The sequence below is a fragment of the Orcinus orca genome, chromosome 2 (assembly GCF_937001465.1).
Source record: "Orcinus orca chromosome 2, mOrcOrc1.1, whole genome shotgun sequence".
Classification (NCBI taxonomy): domain Eukaryota; kingdom Metazoa; phylum Chordata; class Mammalia; order Artiodactyla; family Delphinidae; genus Orcinus; species Orcinus orca.
In genome coordinates this window covers 77,554,118-77,568,785 of record NC_064560.1, presented here as the reverse complement: position 1 = coordinate 77,568,785, position 14,668 = coordinate 77,554,118, and the positions used below count along the sequence as shown (strand labels likewise).

At 42.7% G+C, this 14,668-nt stretch overlaps 1 protein-coding gene across 1 annotated transcript in view; it reads right to left on the bottom strand.

Moving 5' to 3' along the window:
• Positions 1–14,668, bottom strand: part of GABRB3 (gamma-aminobutyric acid type A receptor subunit beta3) — a 233,986-nt gene that overhangs the window by 67,888 nt on the left and 151,430 nt on the right. Inside the window, exon 4 of the mRNA XM_004271642.4 lies at positions 13,454–13,674. Within this exon, the coding sequence (XP_004271690.1) occupies positions 13,454–13,674 (221 nt within the window). The remainder of the gene's footprint in view (positions 1–13,453; positions 13,675–14,668) is intronic.

The window sequence follows — 14,668 nt, the reverse complement described above, 5'->3', positions numbered from 1 at the left end:
ATGGGACCCTGGCAGTGGCAGGCTGCACAGGCTCCCGGGAGGGAAGGTGGGTATAGTGACCTGTGCTCGCACACAGGCTTCTTTGTGGCAGCAGTGGCTGCCTTAGCATCTCATGCCCGTCTCTGGTGTCCACGCTGTTAGCCACGGTTTGCACCCATCTTTGGAGCTCCTTTAAGCACTGGTTATTTTGTTTTGTTTTGTTTTTGTGGTACTGGGGCCTTTTACTGCTGTGTCCTCTCCCATTGCGGAGCACAGGCTCCGGATGCGCAGGCTCAACAGCCATGGCTCACGGGCCCAGCCGCTCCGTGGCATGTGGGATCCTCCCAGACTGGGGCATGAACCCGTGTCCCCTGCATTGGCAGGCAGACTCGCAACCACTGAGCCACCAGGGAAGCCCTCTAAGCACTGCTTTTAATCCCCTCTCCTCACGCATCAGCAAACAGAGAGAGAAGAAAAAGTCTCTTGCCTCTTCGGCAGGTCCAGACTTTTTCCCAGACTCCCTCCCGGCTAGCCGTGGTGCACTAACCCCTTCAGGCTGTGTTCTCGCCACCAGTCCTCTCCCTGCGATCCGACCGAAGCCTGAGCCTCAGCTCCCAACCCTCGCCTGTCCCAGTGGGTGAGCAGACAAGCATCTCAGGCTGGTGAGTGCTGGTCACCATCGATCCTCTGTGTGGGAATCTCTCCGCTTTGCCCACCGCATCCCTGTTGCTGTGCTCTCCTCCGCGGCTCTGAAGCTTCCCCCCTCCACCACCCGCAGTCTCCGCCCGCAAAGGGGCTTCCTAGTTTGTGGAAACCTTTCCTCCTTCACAGCTCCCTCACACTGGTGCAGGTCCCATCCCTATTCTTTTGCCTCTGTTTTTCCTTTTGCCCTACCCAGGCACGTGGGGAGTTTCTTGCCTTTTGGGAGGTCTGAGGTCTTCTGCCAGCATTCAGAGGGTGTTTTATAGGAGCAGTTCCACGTGTAGATGTATTTGTGATGTATCTGTGGGGAGGAAGGTGATCTCTGCGTATTACTCTTCCGCCATCTTCCTCAACCCCTCTAAGGTAATTATTAATATGTATGTTCTTACTGCCATTTTCTTAATTGTTTTGGGTTTGTTTTTGTAGGTCTTTTTTCTTCCCTTCCTCTTTTTTCTCTTCACTTATGTTTCTTGCCTCGAGAATTTCCTTTAGTATTCGTCATAAAGCTGGTTTGGTGGTGCTGAATTCTCTTAGCTTTTGCTTGTCTGTAAAGCTTTTGATTTCTCCGTTGAATCTTAATAAGATCCTTGCTGGGTAGCGTATAGGTTTTTCCCTTTCATCACTTTAAATATATCCTGCCACTCCCTTCCGGTCTGCAGAGTTTCTGCTGAAAAATCAGCTGATAACCTTATGGGGATTCCCTTGTATGTTATTTGTTGATTTTCCCTTCTTGCTTTTTATATTTTTTCTTTGTATTTAATTTTTGTTAGCTTGATTAATATGTGTCTTGGTGTGTTCCTCCTTGGGTTTATCCTGTATGGGATTATCTGCTCTTCCTGGACTTGCTTGACTATTTCCTTTCCCATGTTAAGGAAGTTTTCCACTATAATATCTTCAAATATTTTCTCAGACCATTTCTGTTTCTCTTCCTCTTCTGGGACCCCTATAATTCGAATGTTGTTGTGCCAGAGGTTGTCCCAGAGAGGTCTCTGAGACTATCCTCATTTCTTTTCATTTTTTTTTTCTTTATTTTGTTCCATGGCAGAGATTTCCACCATTCTGTCTTCCAGGTTACTTATCTGTTCTTTTGCCTCCTTTATTCTGCTATTGATTCCTTCCAGTGTATTTTTCATTTCAGTTATTGTATTGTTCATCTCTGTTTGTTTCTTCTTCAATTCTTCTAGATCTTTGTTAAACTTTTCTTGTATCTTCTCAATCTGTGCCTCCATTCTTTTTCTGAGTCTTGGATTATCTTTATTATAATTACTCTGAATTCTTTTTCAGATAGATTTCTTATCTCCTCTTAATTTAGTTGGTCTTCTAGGTTTTTATCTTGCTTCTTCATCTGTGAAATATTTCTTTGTCATCTCATTTTGTTAAAAATCTGTTGTGGTCTCTTTTCTGCAGGCTGCAGGATTGTAGCTCCTCTTGCTTCTGGTGTCTTCCCCCTGGCAGGTGAGGTTGGTCCAGAGGCTTGTGCCATTATCCCCTTGATAGAGGGTTTGATTTGTGTTGTGATCACAGCCTGCCCTGGATATTGAGCAGGGCTTCCCCTTTTCCCTGTGGTTGTCACTGACCTCTCAGGGGCAGAGTCTGCTCCCTAGCTGTTGGGGTAGATGCCCCCAGATCTGTTTCTTAGCTTTGATTCTGATCTGCAGTGTGAGGTAGGCAGGATTGGAGCACTCCCACTGGGAGAGAATCTACTGTGTGTTCCTCCTCTGGAGCTGTTCACCTGTGAATGTGCTCTGTTGTGTCCCCTTTTGCTCGTTATGTGGGCTCACAAAGTATACTGTTGCTGGCACTGCTCTTGGTCCCACCTTAACTGTGGGTATGCCAGCAATTGGCCCTGGTGACTCTCAGGAATTGTCTTCACCTGGCCACCAGCACAGGTCCACTGAGGTCAGGTCCCAGGACTGCAGTAATCATGCACCTGGACCCTCTGTGGGAACAATGGAGGCAGCTCAGACTCTGCTCTGGCCCAACTGCCATGTGTACATGCCCACAGAGCCCACAGCTGCTAAATCAGGACCCGTCCCAGCTGTAAGAGCATTTGTTGTCCTTTGGATGTTTTGCAGGCACTGAATTTAGGAAGATGTCAGTGGAAGAGTACGTCCACAGTTCACAGCTGAGAGGAGAGATTTCAGCTCTTCTTCATTAGTTACACAGCCCCTGGGGCTCAGCTGTGGTTTCTGTCCCTCTTCTGGGCAGATTTACTAGTGGGGAGAGCTATCTGCACCCTCATAGGACAGCGGGGTGGGTCCCTGCATCCACTGGCAGATTTCCTAGTAGTGAGAGGTTTCTGTGCACTCCCAGCACAACGGGGCAGGTCCTGGCACCCACTGATCGATTTCCTAGTTGTGGAAGCTATTCATGCCCTCCCAGGACAGTGTGGGCAGGTCCTGGGGCTTGCTGGCAGAATTCCTAGTGGCTAGACCTGTCTGCGCTCTTCCGGGTCAGCAGGGGCAGGTCCTGAGACTCACTGGCAGTATTCCTTAGTGGGAGAAGCTGTCTGTGCACAACCCGGTCAGCAGGGGTGGGTCCTGTGACCCGCTGGCAGAATTACTAGTGTCGGGAGCTGTAGGTGCCCTTCCAGGTCAGCAGGGGCAGGGCCTGGCATCTGCCTGCAGGCCTGGAAGAGTCAGCCAGTGCCCACCTCTGTAGCCCAAGATGGCAGCAGCGACTTGTGTCTGCCTCTGGAGCTCCTGTAGGCGGCTTCCTGTTGCCTGGGAGTGCTCATAGGGAAAGAAGTTCTTATGGTGGGCCTTCCCTTCTTCTTGTGTGCCTCCCAACAATGGTTCCTTGCCTCTCTGGCAGCCCCAGCCTTCTTCCTAGTACACCCTCAGTTGCCGTGGCCCAACCTCTTCAGGCTGTTTCTGCACCTAACCCTGGTCCTCTCTCTGGGACTGAGCTTAGGAGTCTGAGCTTCAGCACTCAATGCCCAACCTCTGACAGAGGAGTATCTCAGGTTGGAGAGTGCAGAGTGGCAGTGCTGACCCTCTGTGCAGTTTACTCTCTGTTTTGCCTTTCACAAACCAGTTGCTGCTCTCCCCCTCTTAGGCTCTGAAACTTCCCCTTTCCAGTCTAATTTCCCCACTGGTTAGGAGCCTTCCCAAGGTGCAGCAACCTTTCCTCCTTCACAGCTCCCTCCCCAGGGTGCAGGCCCCATCATGATTCCTTCTTTTTCTTTTTCCTTTTGTCTTACCCAGTTACATGGAGGTTTTTGTGTCATTTTGGATGTCTGAGGTCTTCTGTTGGCCCTCAGTAGCTGTTCTGTGTGAATCGTTCCACTTGTAGATGTATTTGCAATGTTTCTGTGGAGGGAGGTGAATTCTGCTTCCTACTCCTTGGCCATTTTGATCCTGACTCTGCATGGCTGCTTTTTGAATGACCTAATTTTCCAAAGAGTCTCATCCTAGCTTCTCCTTTGGGCCTCAGATGGTCTATTGTATATTTCCACTCAGAATCTCTTGCCTTAGATATCTGTGGGTCTGTAGACATGTTGAAGTCTTTATGAGTAGTACCTGTCTCTTTTCCTGTCTGCTTTCTGAGTTATGCAAAATAGAGATGAGCATCTTGCTTCAGTCCTTCAGGTATTCTCCAGACAGTTTAGAACAAATGTATATAATGCTTCATAAATAAGGTCTGTTCTGCTTCCTCCAGTGCCAGAGAACTGGTAACTGAGCTGCCACTTGCTCAAGATCAAAACTGCCCCTGCACCAGGGAGGGGGTGGGGAAATGGCAGGGGAAAATGCCACAAAATTTTCCTACTGTTTCAAATTTAGATTTTTCTTTATTTGGCATTTGGTTGGTTGCTATAAGCCTTGGAATATTTTCTAGAGCTCCTACAAAGTGGTTCAGACAACTTCTGCTTGTTTTTTGATGTTTCTGTGGAGAAATAAGAGCTTGGAGCTTCTCAGTCTGCCATTTTGCTGACATCACTCCCCAACAGAGAGCTTTAAAAGCAAGAGGAGGATGTTTATAAAGATAAGGCAGAAATTAATGAACAGAATTATGATACAAAATTAAAGCCTAGCTCTTTAAAAAAATATATATATAATAGATAAGTATTTCTTGATGCTACTGAACAGAATTATAAATGAAGAAGGGAATGTAACAATGCATTCTAGAAGGCAATGCATACATGCATGCTAATGAATTAGAATGTCTAGATAAAAAGGATGTTTTAAAGAAAAACATGAATTTTCAAGATTGATATAAGAAGAAAATCTAGAGAGACCTTAAGTATAGCAAAAATTAAAGCCATGTGTGCCAGAGTGGAAAATGTCATTCAAGAGCCTATTCAAAGTCCCATGCATCTATAAAAAACATTTTATGTATAGTACAGTTGACCCTTGAACAATATGGGTTTGCAACATACAGGTCCACTTACATGTGGATTTTTTTCAATAAATACATACTATAGTACTGCACGATCCACAGCTGGTTAAATTCACAGATGCTGAACCAAGGATACGGAGGGACAACTGTAAAGGTATATGTGGATTTTTGACTTGTGGAAGGTCAGTGCCCCTAACCCCCCACATTGTTCAAGGGTCAACTGTATATGTCTATAGGTAAATTTTTAAAATACTTACAGGAATATCAACTCATTCTAGAAACAGATATTTACCATATGATATAATCTATTACAGAATATACAAAAACACACAAAAAAGATCAAGAGAAATCTTCTTGATTCATATTATGTCAAAACACAAGGAGATTTAAAGATAGATATAATCTATTAATATATTTAATAGAATCTATATGATATATACCACAATTGTGTAAAAGAGCCCTACATTACCACCTCACCATTGGATAATTTACTAGTGAATTTCATTGAATTGGTTCATGGTTCTTGGAATCTTCAGCCAAGTTGTGAATGTTAATTCAAGTCAGAGTAATGAGAGAGAGGGAACTAACTTCAGGATAGAGTTCTTAATAGAGTTTCTAGCCATCACTAAGGGAGATTAACATCTTTCAGCTGGGTCTCTAGGAGGACTGGTGGATGCTTCACACCTGGTGTACAGGTGGCAGCATAGTGGAGACTGAATAGGACTTGGATGTTAGACTAGGAATGCAGGCAGATTTCCTGTGGATCACACACGGGCTCCATGGGAAAATGGAGGACCTGCAGATTTCTTGGATCCTCTATACTAGGGCTGCATGGATGGGTGGAGAGATGGAATGTGTCCATGAAGGACGGAGTCCTAGAGCTAAGGAAATTGTTCCAAGGGACTCCATGGAGAAACATATCCTACTCTCCCACTCTTCCCACCCCCAGTGCTGGTCAAGGGGCCACCTGGAGACAGCTGCCTGATGGTGGAAGCTCTGAGAAGAGCTAATTCTGCATGTCTTTGAGGTCCAGAGAGCATGAAGCCACCAGGAAATGGTACAGTTCAAGTAACACCTTTCTTACTTATTTTCCCTCCACACCCCAAAATAAACCTTCAAAACCAGAGGAGGTCATATGTAGGCCATCAAGATGGATTGGGAGGGGATAGAGGAGAAGCAGAAGCATAGAAGTTGAGAAGTCAACTACACTTCCTTTGCCATGATGAGCTTCCAACCTGAAATAGGGCTGGCCTGTGGAAGGGAAAATATTAATTCTGTATCTGCATTTAATATTAGACATTGAACTGAGAATTCCTGTGTAACATAAAAATGGAAAAAGACTACTATTAAAACACTGGCAGAAAACCATGCAATCTGCCCAAATTTTTACCCAAGGCAAAGAAATTTCATACCTCACTTAATAGTGTTTAGGGGGATAGTGGGGGACAAATAAGATTGCATTGACTAGATCACAAGGTATGTTGATTACCAATAAACTGGTTGTCGACAGATTTTTAAAAGAACAATTATAAATTAACTATGAGCAAAACAAACTTAATAATTTCTTAAGAGTATTGCCCACCATGATACAATAGGATTTATCTCAGGAATTCAAGGATAGATTACAGTAGGAAATTAATACATCATAGTTACAGGTTAAAAAAGGAAAACGAATGTATAAAGAGAGGTTGAATCAACAAAATCTATTTCTATTTCTGATATGTAAAAAAAGCCATCTAGGGTCAGTCATCTGATTTATAATTAGTTCCTGAATATAAACTCCATAAATTGGTGATATCTGTTACTCAACTCATGACACAGTTCCCAGAAAATGAGAGTATGTATGTATGTATATATTTAAAGGAAGTAAAAGAATGAGTCACAACTACATTAAACTAAGAGTGCAAATCATCCTTCATGGTGGGGCACAAGAAGCACTCTTACTATAATGAAGAACTAGGGGATGCTGTACACTGTTACCCCTACTGTTTTTCATTTCCTGTAAGTTGAAACCGTTGCAATAAAACAGAAAAAAGAAATATGAATAAAACCAATAAAAATGAAGATTAAAAAATCATCATTATAAGCAATACAATTGTAAGACTAAAATCCTCAGGAGTATTAACTAAATTATTAGACATAGTAAGAGAATAGCCTGGCTGGATATGATAGTGGACAAATTCATAAGCAAAGACAGCCATAAACAAATAGATCAATAGCTTCCCCACGTATCAATGAGAGCTAGAAAGATAATGTAAAAATATCCCATTCCTAATGGTACCACACTTATAAAAGACAGGAATAACCTTATCAAGAAATGAGTGGTTGTCTATGAAGAAAATGACAAAACTTTACTAAAAGCCATGACTGAAGGCATGCATGAATGCAGATGTGTCACGGTTATGTAGGAAAGACTGAATATCATATAGCATTTGTTCTTCTCTTAAGTCATATTTTTGAGCAAAACTCCAACCAACATCTTACATTATATTTTTAGGAATTTGATAAAACAAATGTTTCTAAAGCTCATATGGAAGAATAAACTTATGTATTGGAATAAACAGCTAACCATCTGACAAGAAAAACACTGGACAGCTACCTTACATTGTACACCAAGATAAATTCTGATGGATTAAGAATCCAAATGGAAAATAAAGCACTATAGAAATAAGAATTGGAATTTAAACTTAATCCTGATACAATACTTTTTCCTTGTTTTCTACCCAGCACTACTCTAGATTTGGGGGAGGTAATAATAAACAAGAAACAGGTTCTTTTCTCAGAGAATTTATATTCTGATGGTGGCCTCCCCACCATCATGGATGGGAACAGAGTCAGTAAATTAAGAAATGCAATAAAATGACAAGATCATGTCAGATCTGGATAAGTGCTATGACAAAAATAAAACAAGAAGGTATAATAAAAAGGGAATAGGTGATCAGAGCAGGACCAGGTGAACTGTCTTCAATTACATAATTACACTGTGATGCTAAAAACATGAATATCTAGAAACAAAGTATTGCATCCAGCAAAGAGCATGTGCAAAGGCTCTAAAACAGAAAAATCCTTGACTATTTCTGAAGAGCAGAAGGAAGGTATGCATACCAGAAGCATGGTGAGAGAGGAGAACAGTGGTAAACAGAGAGGGGTTAGAATTTCAGGAGCCAAATCCTCAAGTAGAGAGAGGATACCAAGGGGAAGCTGACTCTTGAAATGCTCAGGGACCCACTTTCCACTTTGAGAGAAAAGGCAAAGTATGAGTAGCAGGTATGTGGAATGGTCTCTTTGTAAATAGCAAAATGAAGAAGTTACTGCGTTTTCAATTAAAGTTTAAGGTAATATCATCAAATGACAGTGAAGAGAGATGCCTGAAGTGAAGGTGTGAAAGAGCTCTTAAAAGTATGGGAAGAATGAATGTGACTGGGGAGAATAGAGGATTTTGTGAGCCTGAATTTAAAGTGAGACAGGTGATTTTCTCCAGCCTCAAGGGATGAAGTAAATAGGTTATTTACAGTAGCCTAAAAAATGATGAAGCCCAAAGCAGGTTTCACAACCCTGAAGCTAATATGTAATATATTGCTGTGGGAGTAAACATTGGCATAATCCTTTTGGAAAGCAATTTATCAATATGTTTTTTACTTACATAAAAGTAATTGGGAGGCAGTGACAAAACAAGAGTTTGGGAGTTAAACATACCTGCACTCAAATCATGTGGGCCTTATTAATTCTGTGAGCTTACATCTTTTCTGGGGGAAAAAGGTGTTTGGCCAGAACCAACTTAAAAATACAGTTTTGGAAAAAGATGGCAGCCAGACCAATTAGATGACTTAATTTGAATCTTCTGAATGAAGTTCTAGGTTCATTTTAATATTGCATCAACCGTTTAAGTATGGGAATGGCAACTTTAACAATTTCAAGCCATTTTTGACAGCAAGTGGGAATTTTACAAGATATTTTCCAACAAATTTTGCAGTAAGCTTCTCAGGCACGTTGTTTTGATGAAGATGACTCAACCTCAGACATCCAAGTTCTTTATGGAGCAAATCAAATACTATTTTGTGAACCCATTACCAATTCCTAGCATCAGAAAAAAGGTCCGAAGACACAAAATTCATGGCCTGAAGATCACATTAAAAAGTATCCTTAGTGGTGCAGGTAAGATAGTCAATGATATCAGGTGACTGGCTGACTTGAAAAAGAAAGATGGGAAGACAGAATAGGGACAGACAGCACAAAATTTCAGCCTGGCACCAAAGGAAACAGAAAAGCTGTCATGGGAACAGGACCAAGACTTGTGAGCCTCTTAGGCAGCCAAGATCTCCCTAGTTCCTGAAAAGATTTGGCTGCCCAAAGGAAATTTTCAAAGAGCCCAAGTTTTATTTCAAGATGGTGTATATGCCCTATCAAGAGGATTTTCTTACACCACACAGTGACTTGGACCTGTACAAGAAGCTTGGTTCACTGTCTCATTCAGCCGAGCCCAAGCAGGTAACATCAAGCTAGTGTTAGCCCAAGTTTCATACTCAGGGGCTGTAAGAATCATTGAAAAAAGAGTTCATGATTTAAAACTACCTTTTATCACTACGTGAACATGATCCCTCTCCAGCATCTTTGTGAGCAGCCATCAACCACTTCTGCAGAGTCATCAGATTAATGGATTAATGATTTCCCAGAATAAGTCTGAGATGATGTACAAACCTGCATCATGGAGAGCTCATCCCCAGCCAGAGATCCTCATCTACTCTTGATAAAGCAAAAGCCACCATTGATCCTGTACTGAGATGGCTGGACATGCCTGGACAAAGGAGCCCAGAAGAGCTAAATGGTGACTGACGTACCAGTGTGGACGACTGCAGGATACTTGGGGTGAAGGCCAATCCTAGTCTCTAGTGGTGAGAAGAATTCGACCATAAGGTCCCAAGGACACAGCCAGGTCAACTAGCATCTTAAGGATACAGCCAGTAGGAAAGTAATCTCTGTTGGGTTTAGCCATCATGAGCAATACCTTACAAGCAGGAGACTGACAACGACCCCAGTGCTCCATGAACGTCCTTGGGGAGTTTAACACACTCAAGCTCTCACCTACACCAGACCCCCTCCAGACCCAGGCCCTGGTACCTATTTACCAAAAGGATACAATGTATCACTGAGGTAACTAACACTGGCCATCCTTGTCTTGCCCTATCACCAACATGATCCAGCAAGTACAACAGTAAAACAAGAGCAGAGGGAAGGTAGGGTTTGGGGCCAAGGGGAGGGTGGAGGGTGGCACTCATACTTTGTTATCAAAAAACACAATACATATAGTGTGCATGTGTGTATCTTGTGGAATATATATAAATGGTACTTCAGTTCACACAGAATGACACAGAATATGTATTTATATGAATTTAATAAAATTACCAGTATTTTGAAGCACTAATGTGCTTTTTGTCCAAAAATTCAAATTACTTCAAATTCAAATTAATCTCTATAGTTATATGTGTTTTTTTTTTAAATCTGAAGGCAGAAATTTCTAGAATAGCCAATTTCAAAAGGAATTCAGATGGCACAGTGTAGCTGATAAGCACATGTGGAATATGGTCTGTTTTTTAGATTTCCTTTCTGACAGCTTGTCCAGGTCCAGATGGAAGAATTGTTTAAAAAATATGAGGCTCTTGGGACTTCCCTGGTGGTCCAGTGGTAAAGAATCCGCCTTCCAATGCAGAGGACATGGGTACGATCCCTGGTCAGGGAACTGAGATCCCACACACTGTGGGGCAATTAAGCTCGCATACTACAACTACTGAACCTGAGTGCCTCAACTCGAGAACCCGCATGCCACAAACTACAGAGCCCATGCGCTCTGGAGGCTGCACACCACAACTACAGAGCCCACATGCCCTGGAGCTCTCATGTCACAACTAGAGAGTGAAAACCCGCACACCACAACTAGACAGAAGCCCGTGCACAATGCAAGATCCTGCATGCCACAACTAAGACCCCATGCAGCCAAAAAAAAAAGAAAAAAAATGAGGTTCTAAATAAAGATCTAAGGGGTATATTGAGACTACATTTGGATAAAAACAGCTACTGATTTAGAAATTCACTTACTGATTTAGAGGTTGAGATGTATAATGAATGTAAATTTCATGAGAGATTCTTTTTTAGATTATTGTACAAAGTTTATTATTAAAAGTATCCCATAGCTTATTATTACATTATTATTTAACTTCTTTTTTTTTTTTTTTTGGCGGTTCGCAGGCCTCTCACTGTTGTGGCCTCTCCCATTGCGGAACACAGGCTCTGGATGCGCAGGCTCAGGGCCATGGCTCATGGGCCCAGCCGCTCCGCGGCATGTGGGATCCTCCCGGACCGGGACATGAACCCGTGTCCCCTGCGTGGGCAGGCGGACTCTCAACCACTGCGCCACCAGGGAAGCCCCTTATTTAACTTTATATTAAGATTTACAGTCAGAGTAGCTAAGTTATAAAGATACAGTTTTAATCTCTTGGTTTCTCTTATTCTTGCCTGTTTTATGGTATGAAATCCAACACTTTCAAGTGGAGTTTGGAAATTTATTTCAGTTCTTTCATTCATATTGTATCATTTTGTCTGCTATGGTCCAAATGTTTAAGTCCTTCCCCAAATTCATATTTGAATATTTGAACCCAAATGTGGTGGTATTGGGAGGTGAGGGCTTAGCTCATGAGGGTGGAACCCCATGAATGGGATTAATTAGTGTTCTAGTAAAAGAGACACCACACAGCTTCCACCATGTGAAGACACAGTGAGAAGGCACCTGCCATGAATAAGGGCGCAGACCCTCCCTGGACAGTAAGTCTGCCGGCACCTTGCTCTTGGACTCCCAGCTTCCAGAGTGTGAGAAATAAGTGTCTGCTGTGGGTTTTTGCTACAGTGGCCCAAGCGGATTCAGATGCTATCCTAACAGAATGAAAGCTCTTTGTCTTAGACAAACTAACATACTTTAACTCTGGTGAGAAAATAAATAATGCAAAGATAAAAAGGGAAGAACCCAAATAGCAAGTTTTGTTTAAAAAGCCAAGAAGGCCTAGCCTAGTTTTTACTGCTAATTGCTTCCTTTTGCTTCACCCCCACTATGCACATGCACACACACACACAAACATACACACATTTCTATTCACTTTTTTTGGGGTGGGTAGGTAAATGAAGGACATGACTTCTCATTTTATGCTCACATGGTCTCTGGATAATCTTTTGAACAACCGATTTTTGTACTTCTCAGGACTCCAGAACTTTTCAACCACATCTCTCACTTCCAGGCAAAAATACAAAATGCTGAAAACATCCCAAGGAAACATCATCTAGATGTTTTTTGGAGTAACACCATGGCTTAATTGACACGTGACACTTTTTTTCTCTTACAGTTCAAAAAGTCTGATTTTTGCTAAAATTCCAACTCTCATTCTATATGCTGCTGTTTTGAGGAAGTCACTTAACATTTTCCACTTAAGGCAATGTTAAATAATTCCTTTTACTCTCCCTGAAGCACTAAAAGTCACAGTGGTGTGTATTTAAGCTTACATTGTTATGATTACTCTTTAGAACTGTTGGAGTCTCAGTTAAAGATTCACAACATTTTGAGATAAACCTTTTCTCCAAGATATCCACCTGTGCCCCACTCCAGATTGTGAGCCCCTCCTGGAAGGCCTCTGGGCACTCTCAGTCCAGGAGATCAAGAAAGACACAGACATACTTACTCTAAAACTAAACAAAACAAAAACCAGTGCTGAATCAACACAAGAGACAAAGATTGCTAAGGCTGCTGTTCAGTGAAAGTCAAAATCACTAACCACCAGCAGTGGTGGAGCATCACGGGAAGGCCTAGTGGTTTCCAGTGTAACCAGGGAAGCCCAGGGCCTCCTTAGGGTTCCAGACAGCAGTCTGGTTTCCCAATTCGTGTGCCTTCATTATGAGACCTGGTGAGAGATGATTCTCACCAGGAAGCCTCACATTTACTCATTCCCATAAATATTGGTGGCACCACCTCATAAAGCTCCATGGAAACTATACTGTATGTCAGCATAATTAGACATTTTTTCAACTCTGCAAATGGCTTTGGGAAACTTCACTGAAAGCCTCTTAAGTACCAGGATGATATTAATTACAGGCCTTTGTGACTATGATATGGGAAATCCACCCCAAGAGAATCTGTGTTCTTAGATACGGCAACCCAATTATATCAACTCAATCCGAGGAGGCTGTTTTTCACTTGTTTGATGTCTATTTATAGTAACAGTAATGCCCCAAATCTTAGATTTATAAGATTTTTTTTCTGCAGAGCTCCAAGTGTTTCATGGGTGTCTCTTAACTTAATCTGAGGACATGGCCTCACTTACTGTAATCACCTCCAGTGAAAACTCAAGGCCAGTGCACCATGCAACCACGAGCCCAGCCCATAGGGCAGACAGACCTGAGCCCGTAGAGCACCGTCCCGTCGGGGTGGAGGCGGATCATGCGGTTCTTCACTGTCACTCCATGCACAAATGACTTTTTGTCATTTAAGAAATATGTGTCAGGCACCCAGAGCTGGTCAGCCACTCGATTGTCCAGCGTGAGGTTGAGAGGGATCCCAGAATAGGCGAGCCTTTTATCTCTCCAGTATTGTTGAAAATACATGGTCAAGGTGTAATCCTGGGGAATAAAAAAGAAAAGAAAAAAATGAGTTTGTGCTCAGCCAGAGGCCTGTTTCCTCCACAACTGGCCCAATTCAGGTTGGAATCCAGGAGAAATGGATGTTATTTTCAGATAGAGTTAGGAAGCAGTGGTTGCTTTCTTGTAAACACAAATACCAGTTTTAATAGGTGTACATCATGTCTATAAGTTCTCTGTTTTATTTAGGTAAGAAGCAAACTATACAAATTGGCATTTAAGTGATAACCTAGAAATAAAGGCCCCCAAAAAAGTCATCATAAAATCAGGGTGCTGGCAGGGAACCCGTGCGCTGGCCTAGGTCCTCCTCCTCTCACCAGGCAAACCTAGGCCTGAGCCGCCCATGACAGGCCAGGCCTGGCTACGAATTCTCTGCAGTCAGACTCCTCCTCTCCTTCTGCCCTCCACACAGCTGTAAATAGAAAACCTCTGGAATAGAAACACCGGTTGGAGACACCATGACCTGTGGGAGGGTCTCTACACCTCATGCATCACATTTTCCTTTCCTTCTAGGTTGCCATTCTACACTACACAGCCATTTCTACACTAACTGGGACATGTCATCACCTCTAGAGGATGACATCTAGAGAAAATGGGACTAAAACCGATGTGGGAAGAGGGAGCCAGGGGCAGTGCAGCCCCACAGGCTTGCCAACAAAGTAAGAAGCAAAATAGGCAGATGACCCCATGTTTTTGTTTTGCAGAGAAGTTAGTGCAGTAAGAAAGTGGGAAAAAAGACAAATCAGAGGCTGAGCATGGAAATTCTATTTTTAAATTTCTATTCTTTTTGGCAATCACTGTTCAAGTCTAGAACGATCAGGTCTAAATATCTGGTCATAGTCACTGGACATCCTAAACCCTGTCGTGGAAGGATACAAGCTGAAAATCCAAAGGTGAGGCGGTAAACTCTCCAACCAGGGAAGGAGAAATCACTGTTGTTACAGGCAGGAGCGCCTAGGCTCACGCACCGGCAGAG